Source organism: Frieseomelitta varia, unplaced genomic scaffold (genome assembly GCF_011392965.1).
Source record: "Frieseomelitta varia isolate USP_RPSP 00005682 unplaced genomic scaffold, Fvar_1.2 scaffold_459, whole genome shotgun sequence".
Classification (NCBI taxonomy): Eukaryota; Metazoa; Arthropoda; class Insecta; order Hymenoptera; family Apidae; genus Frieseomelitta; species Frieseomelitta varia.
The window spans coordinates 190,267-199,614 of NW_025110211.1; the positions used below are offsets into that span (position 1 = coordinate 190,267).

Here is a 9,348-nt window from a genome sequence, read left to right on the forward strand (position 1 = left end):
TTAACAAATGAAATGAGAATTTCAAAGCAGTATTGTCAATAATGTTTAGTACAATCACACGTATCACAATGCACATTTTAGAAGAACACAATATTTTTAGATTGCACGTCGTTGCAATCTAAAAATAGGAGATGGTACAATCGAAACCGAATTCTTAATTTTCAAAATCTCGAAGTTCAATTATTATAATTTCTCATTACTTATATAATCTTTCTTTTGGAATTTAATTTATATTTAGAAATATGATTTAATTATAAAATGCATGTTAAAATAATATTTCGGTTAATTAGAATGTATTGAATCCAATATAATCTCTTTTCTAACATTTAATTTAAATTTAACCTAATTTAAACGTCTGTAATGATTCTAATAAATTACTCAAATTTCATATCTCATACAATTTTCTTTCTTAAAATTTAATTTAAATGAAGTTATTTAGAAACTTGTAAAACTTCTAATAAATGATCCAATATGGACGGTTACCGTTTCAATAACTAATAATATCAAAATCGAACATTTAAAAATTTTCCATATTTTAATAATATTTTAACACTCGATATATCACTACCTTTTGTGGCTTCGACGCTTTTCATGAAGTACACCATGAAGAAAAGAAATTGGGGAATATTTTCTTACAAGTGAGAAGAAATGTATTGAATTAAAAGACGTTTCACTTTAACTGAAAGTAACACCACATATAAGTATTCGAAGTATTAACCGTCAATTTGGCGCTAAATTCGAGACGGGATTATGTCGAACATTCAAACGATGACACGGTCGGTACATACAAGCGACTTCTTTATCTGACGATCTGATCATATTATCGTTTCATCGGAAAAGTAACGTGAATATCGAGCAACGATCGTGATCCGAGACATGGATACTATCAGCCAAGCAATCATCGAAAGCAATCTTGTAGCCTATCTCTTTTTCCATTTATGCTTTTACAGGATTTAACTGCAGCTTATTTTTCCACATGGAACATTTCCTAACCTCCAATTTTTTTAATTGGTCTTCATTCTTTTAATAGCTCAAGCAAAAATAACAAACTCATCAATGAAGAATAACTTTTAATCAATTTCAGTTTAAAACTTTTAAATGAAAATGAATATTCATAATGAATCTATTATGTGAACAAATTATCAATAAAACAAATTGTTTACATAATTTATCAGAAATATCAATTTTGTCTGGATCGGACTCATTCGTCGAAGGGAACACGTATTTATTTTATTTGACATAAATTAAGTATTCATTAATTAGATTATTATTGAAGCGAATAAATTGACTACAAATTCTAAATGTTCTATTAACGTGAAATTGATCTTTAATAGATTATACACATGTACATCAAATTACTGTTGAATTTATTGTCATTTACACTTTTAATTAAATTATTTTAACAACTCATTTCTCATTACTCTTTTAATTAAATTATTTTAACAACTCATTAAAGTTGCTTTTAAATAATATCTCACGATGTTTATTTAAAAGCAACTTTAGTAATTTAAACTATTCAGAGAACCACGTCACTTCGATTTCGTTAATTTTGAACATTTCGAGAAGCAATATTGACTGAAACGAAAAAAAAAAAAAGAGAAGATCGTCAAGCAAAGTAACAAAATTTAATTGCAACGGCCATAAACCGGATAAACATTCAATCAACGATCCATCGACGCCAAGAATAGAGGAAAAGCGACGGTTTGCTAGAAATTGACGCAAGAACTCTTGAATCAAGACCGCAAACGATCGACCGACGTACCCGTAATCAGAGGCAGTTGCTCGAAAGACAAGCTCATAAAGCATACTTTCTTGGCTCGCTTGTCTTTGGTTAATAATTACATGGGGAACGATCGTGGAACGTAGAGAAAATTATCGTACCTGTACGGACCTCGCAGCACCTGTTATATCGATGAAAGTTCCAAAGGGTCTAATTTCATCGTGGAACATTTGTCCGCCACTTATTTGCATGCTGTATGCACACAGTACACGCAGTGCACAAACTAATAGTTCCTAAACTAGAAAAATCGTAATTCTTTTGGCAGAATGTTGTAATATAAATCTTTACAACAGTCCGTGCTTTTTTTGCTGAAAAATATAATTTGATATATATATGCAGAAATTTAAATATTACACGATATACATACGTTAGTCTATAAAAAGAAAATAAATTCCATTTTTCATAAAGTTTAATATAGTGAACGTTCACCCGTTCTACAATGTATAAAGGAAAATTCTATTTTTAACCTAAAAATACGATCAAGTAGTATAAGCTCGACCAAAACAATTGATTCGACAACTCGTTGTTCGAAGATTTCAAGTTCAAATTAAGAATTTAGTTGCAAAAAATATCCGACAGGTTCGAAACACCAACTTTTCTTGCCGTTTTGCAAGTAACGAATTCTTTTGCTTCCGATACACGAACACTTTCAATCGACCTTACACGTAGCCGATTTCTCTTCTCATTTACCAGACTAAGTGGAATTCTTAATTATAGTGGACTTACATCACGTACGCACGAGAAATCCCTCCTTCTGCATTTCCGTACATATCCAACAGGATCTCGGCTCTCGTTCGAGGCATCTCTGATCCTGTTTCCACCGTGTATCCGAAAGAAATTGTTCGCCAACCGGTACACTAATTAAAACACTCCATACACCATCGAAAATGCAGAATGTGAACAGAACCCGTTTCTTTTGGTTGTAACTCGTAACATGATTCAAACACGGTGATATTTTAAATTAAAGTCGTAAACAATCATGACAAATTATGATTTAGGTATGTAATACCGTCCCGTTGCCTAACCACATCGTAATTAATTCACCAAATGGCCAGTTTAAAGTGGAGAATGCGCGCGAAATGCCCGATCACTTCAGTTGCAAACGAGCTGCCCTCTGTCATTCTAATATCGCAATAAAAGAAGTAAGAAAACAAGGTGAACCCTCAATTCAACCAATTTTAAGCGTTTCTTTCTTTTGCAACGGTGAAATCTAGTAATCAAAGGCGGACTCGTGCATAAGTACTACGGTATTTTTATATACATTTATATACATATTTATATACATAAGCAAATTATATTTTTTCACTCTCAATTTTTTTCGATATATAAAAATATTTATTAATTTATTCTAATAATATCTATATTTATTAATTTATTTAATCCTACATCATTTTTTTACTTTGTATAAAAGAAATAATAAAAATCTACTATATTTATAGTATGTATGTATATTTCGAAAGTTGCAGCACCTCCACAATTTTAAGCTACGAGCCGCCACTACCAGTGACTGTGAGTTATTTGTAACGGAGAACGTTGATAATGTACGTTTAATTACTATTGCTTATCTATTCCTAGACTATTTTGTTCATATTATTATACTGTATAACAAAGATTATTGAAAAAATATTGGAAACATAAATATTATACAATATTTGGAAAGTAACTAATCTTTTTACTATTATTCAACGTTTTCTCTCTTGTATACTGCGAGGTTATAAAAGTTGACATCTAAATTTAGAAATTAATGCATTGAGAATCACTGTTGCAAACATTTTATTTGTAATTTGTAAGTTCTGTTCTTTTTTATTCTAACTGTAAAAGTGAATTTCAACGATTCACCTAATATTTTTTTGTCATTCCCACTTACAATTATTAGTACGAAATTTAAAGAAATTGAATTACTTGGTTCTTAATGGGTTAATTTGTATGGTTAATCGAATTTTTATTGGCATCAATTTCGAACGTATAACTCAAATTTATCGAACGAAATGTTACAGATACGACTGGGAAAATGATTTTAAATTTTTAACAGGTAACGAAGTATGAAAATACGGCTCAATTATAACACCTTTCTCGATGCGAACTATAAATAGTCGATATAAAGGATGTCGAATATAAAGGACTTAGCCAGGTGGTGAAATTTTAAACGACAGAATTACCGATGGAACTAGTCAATCTCCATCAGATTTCAATTAACAATGCAGAACTGTGGAGGAGGAGGAGGAGGTAGGAGCGTAACGTCTATTCCAATTGAACAAGCAGCAATCCATCTTTTTCAATCATTTGACCGGCGACTGGATGCCGCATCCGCATTGCTAATTACCGATTAACCGGAATCGGCGTCGATTAACGGCTGGCATCAGTATCCGTCGTCGGCATCCGAACGATCGAACGCCGCGTTTCTCGTTGTCTCCCCGAAGGCGAAGGCGGCAATGAGAAATCTTTTAATTAAAGATCTCGCGAGATAAGAATGTATCCCTTGCCCCCATCGCGGTATCCGTCTACCAGGACTCGGATGGGAAGAACATTCCTTCAGTGATCACGGTGGACCAATCAGGTGGAGGTTACAGCGGCAAAAACCACCGAGAACAAAGCGTTCAATTAAATGCTCATCCTCGACTGGCTCCGGCTACAACTGAGAAATCAACTTGACGCCGATCCACGAGATCAACCAAGCCGCTACAAGAAATGGGCCAGGCTGTTTCGAGCGTGTTCCACCCGTGATTTTCTGAATGTTTCGGATTGTTCGTGAAATTGAATTCTCCGGGAAGCCGCGTGTATGCTTGCGGTCAGCGTTGTTTGGAGAATCATGCTTCAGAAGAGCAGGTAGTATGATTGTATTTAGTTTCAATAACGTAGAAGATCGCGAGAGCGGTAGAAATTGCTCAAAGTTCTCGAATCTTGTAAATCTTGACCTTAACGATTGGTATCATTAATTGGTAGCTAATTAATGTAAGTTTCGGTTAGATTTTTTGGTTTTAGGAACACAAGTTTAGGTTTGGTTTTTGGTTATTTAATTTAGTCTATACTCTGTCACTTTTGAATAGAGATTAGCAATAATATTCATTGTATTATATATATATATAGGATGCAAATTACATTAGAAATACTCAGAAAATTTTTACATTTACAACAGTGCAATTTTGTCACTTGTGGCATTATCAAAGTTTGTCTTGTTTGTTTCATTTTTTTTTTTTTTTTTTTTTTATTCAAATTTCATAGTTCAGCCGCTGGTAGTTCTAATATAAAAAATATTCTAGACTTGAGTAACTATAATAAAGTTCCCGGTAAATTTTCCACTTTACATTGAAAAAGTAATATTTAAAGAATTTTGATTAATATTATATCATTATGTACATTGTTTTCTTTTACTTTACTTGAGTTCGTGTACTCAATATTACTCAAAATTTAAATATCGCTTTTTGCGTATGAAAGATCTACTTGATCAGAACTTTACATATACCATTGTAAGTTGTTAATCTTATCAAAATTAACTACATATAATTCAAAGAAACGTTGAAAAAATAACGAACCTCTTAGAGTTACAGAAATCTTGGATTAAAGAAAAATTGATCTGTTCGGGAGTTACCGTTAACGGCAGACTCCAAGTAATTTCGATTGTTCTACACCCAAGGTTACCGACGCGACGCGTACGCAAACCGGTTCTCCTCGCTCCATTGGCAAGGAAAGCACTATCAGTTCGCTATTGTAGCCAAAAGGAGCAACACCAGCTTGCGTTGGATATAATCGCGATATTTATTTACGATGATGTTCGGTATCGTTAGGCGACTTTAAGTATCACCATGAAAACTTCGATACAACGGAGATCCAATGCAATTGAATTCCCAATGGAAACGAATGAAAATGAAGATATATACGATATATGCGAAGATATATACGAATGCCATTCAAATAGGAGGATCCTTTTCTTATATATTCTTATATATTTCTTTCCATAAGCTCTCTTGATACTTACAATAATGAAAATGAGACAAAATACGAAAAGTAAAGTAATACAAAACATGCTAAAAAATAAATGTAGAAGAGACTGAGTAAGGAGAAAAAAGGAAACATAAAAAGTAAAATATAAAATAAAAAAATAAAAAAAGGAGAGAAAGCTGAGATTATTAATTAATACGCATAACACATAACTAGACGAACTAGTTTAATAAATGCAATGATAAAAACAATTTTAAGTTTTCATCGCGTTCCAAGAGAAAAAAAAAAAAGACGGGGTTGTACCGTGGTTTATCTATGCTCGACAAAAATTCATGATCAATTCATTACGTGACCGTTAGGATAATATGAGGAAACGAATTCGACGCGTTTTTGCACGATCGGACAACCGTACTTAATTTATTTTACCTTAAACGATCGTATGGCAAAAACGGCCGTGACGGAATTTCAACGGAGGGAAAGCGAAGTTCGCCAACGAACCGAACGTAGGATACGCCTAACGATGTTTTACCGAGAACCAGTGTCCCGCTCTAATGAGGTATTCAGTCAAAACCGATCCACGAGTCCAGATACCGACTGGCATTTCAAATACGCTGTTCCCGGTACTATTTGTAACATATTTGCATAGCAGCCGCATGCATAGGCGTCTCATTCTTTCCGCGTACCGACGCCAACCCGTCGCCGATCATGTCGATCAGTTCGACGTTTGAGGGAGAGCTCTCGTAAACCAGCGACATGCAACAGAGAAAATTGAAACAATTTGTTTGCTCTTATCGTCTGAAATTCTTAAGATCCCGTGATATACAACCCGCTGTAAGCATTATAAAAATACTTGCACAACAATTCGACTAATAATATTAGTAAATTGACAAGTTCCAAGTTATATGATATTATTAACTGGTAGCAAACTTGTTAATATTACAAAATGCCAATATATCATTGATATTTACTAAGTAAATACAATTAATTTGCACGTTAATTTATAACTCGTGACACATGAAGTTTCGCTATAACGATAATAATATTATATAATAGGTATAGTCTATATGGTTTAGTTTAATTAGTAATAACATGTAACAGCGTGAGAAATAATTCGTTTTAGACTATTGAGCCGATTTTGTTTGTGACAGGACATTCAGTTGCAGAATTTTGCAAATTGTTTATCGAGATGATCCTATCACAAAGAAAGAGACTTAAGATTTGGCGCCTGAGAGAGGATCAATCGCGCACTTGAGATTGCTGCCACCCTCTCGTTGACGAACCCGTTAGAATTAATATCAAAAAAGTTTCCTGAGTGAGAACTTTTTGCAAATTATTATTAAAGATTTTAAGATTACGTATTGCTGAATTTTTTGAACTTTGATTATATAATTTTAATTTTCTTAAGATTATATGTTGTTGAATTTTTTAAATTCACAAATAATGGTTTGTGCAAGAGAATCCCTACGATAGTTAGTATAAATTCAATGCTCTTCACTGCTTCTCCCAGTTATTTCATTCTAAATTTATCATATCATTTACATCATATATATTTTATAATAATGTGTTAATATTAAATGAAGTAAAATTTTTTAAAATTTTTGAGTTGAAACACTAATTAAATAAATATATATTCTAGTATTTTTAGTCACGTAGTTATTTAAATAAGATTAATTTACCTATTCATGTAATAGGTACTTGTTATTCTCGAAAAGATAATGCAATTAAGAATAATTATTGGTTCTGTTAATGCTGATTTAGAATCTTAAATCTAATTCATATATAATTAATGCATATAATATCAATTGTACTTAGTGCTGTAATGCATAAAATATCAGTATTCTTACTATTATTGATTTTTTAACTAAAAATCTAAAAGAGAATTGAATATCGAAAATACTTTAGATGATAGAATTAATTCAAGAGAGATTCAAGGGAGATTCAAGTATGTAAATTTTTCGTGAAGAGAATTTATGATCTGTATAGATTAATAAATATTCATGGAAAAACGGGTTTCTTTACGGATATTTTCGAATTTTTTATCTTAACACTTTCTTTTAATATAATTGTAAAAGATATCTCGTTTTTAATTGAACGAACTTCAACTTTTAACCAAGTTAAATTTAACCAGACTGGTAAAGATGTTTATCGTGTATTTCTTTTAATTACGTTCTATCGAGCAAAAATAAAGCATCTTGTTTACTTGCAAACGATTGTAAATAAGAAAGATAAATGAAATTTATAACATCAAAGCGGTCACTTAAAAGGACGTGAAATTTTCAGCGAATAAAAAAGAATCTTAATTAAGTTCAATAAGAAGTGGAACAAGTTCAGCACGAAAAGATAAAGGAGAAATTTTTCTACTTAATACTCATTCCTTTAAGTGGAAATACAAAAAAATAAAAACAGAAACGTCGCAATTAAATGGCAACAGGAATGGAATTCGTAAAGAAAAAGAGAACCGATGTCACAAGCTATAATTTTTTCTGTAAGCTTCAAGAAACTGGGTTGCAACGACAGGAATGTTCAATTATGTAACGATAGTGGCAGTAATTTAAAGCCCAACTTTCGAAATAAACATCAAAAGGAGACAAAATAATACTTATATATGAAATTTCAAACAAATTCTTTGATTTTTCCATTATGCTATTTAGTAAAATCTATAATTAAACACCGATCGAGTTTTTTTTATCACTATAATTCCGCAATAGAAATTTATTTTAAGAAGAACTTAAGAAATAAAATTAACTCGATCAATGACTATGAAGAAGTATGATTAAAAATGTAAAAGTAGCCAAAAATATTAGCAAATAAAAATTATTCATTATTACAAAAATATTTTCCCGCAGACGTGGCGACTTTTTTTTAGAATCTTCACATTCTCCACAATTCTTCACTGCCGCTTTCAAGATGTACGTTCGTCAATTCAAGATTTCCTTGCAACACAAGAATTTTTATTCAAAAATATTTCTTCCCAATTTATTTCACAGAGATGTTCGATCATGTGCACTACACTTTTACCCTCCATCCAGTCGACGCAACTTCATAACGTGACGCATAAAATATCGTCGTTCGTGGAATCAACAGGTGAATCGAGGGGACACGGTGTTTGTAGTAAACGGTACGTATTTATAGGCAAGTGTGCACCGAAGCATACGTTTAAAACACGCTTTCTGTCGCGATGTTGCAGGGTTAAACGGCAATGGAAAATAGAGTCAACGAGATGCGGCTGAGATAACGCGCAGGGAATGACTGACGTGGCCAGGCGAGATTACGTCCTGGCTTTAAAAGGACGACGCACCCCATCCGGTGTGCTGGTACTCGCCTATCGGTTACGTGACACGGTCACGCTCGTGAACGTCGAATTTGAATACAAGCGAGACGCTTCAATGGACTCTCTCCCTCGCTACCTGAATTATCTACGGTTACCTAGCATCCTTTTATTGAGTTCGCGTTTATACCAGCCGTACGAGATTCCAGCTTGTCTGAACGTTTCTTCTGGTACTGGAGTTTCTTCCATGGTACTATCTGTCTGACAAGTGATTTTATAACTATCCGCTGTAGCGATACAAAACTAATTGTACGTACAATTTCTGCTTACTCTATTGAGAGCATATTACGTATGATTTTTA

General features: G+C 32.8%; 1 protein-coding gene and 1 long non-coding RNA gene across 2 annotated transcripts in view; one reads left to right on the forward strand and one right to left on the reverse strand.

Moving 5' to 3' along the window:
• LOC122532573 (myotrophin-like) overlaps positions 1 to 2,881 on the reverse strand; it is a gene marked incomplete at its 3' end in the record, with an annotated part of 120,701 nt that extends 117,820 nt beyond the window's left edge. Inside the window, exon 1 of the mRNA XM_043661434.1 lies at positions 2,507 to 2,881. Within this exon, the coding sequence (XP_043517369.1) occupies positions 2,507 to 2,583 (77 nt within the window). The remainder of the gene's footprint in view (positions 1 to 2,506) is intronic.
• Positions 2,882 to 3,277: 396 nt separating this feature from the next.
• LOC122532571 lies at positions 3,278 to 9,348 on the forward strand. Its single transcript, XR_006307537.1, has 4 exons — positions 3,278 to 3,321; positions 3,813 to 4,606; positions 8,707 to 8,837; positions 8,907 to 9,348. It is a non-coding gene; the product is annotated as an uncharacterized LOC122532571 (long non-coding RNA).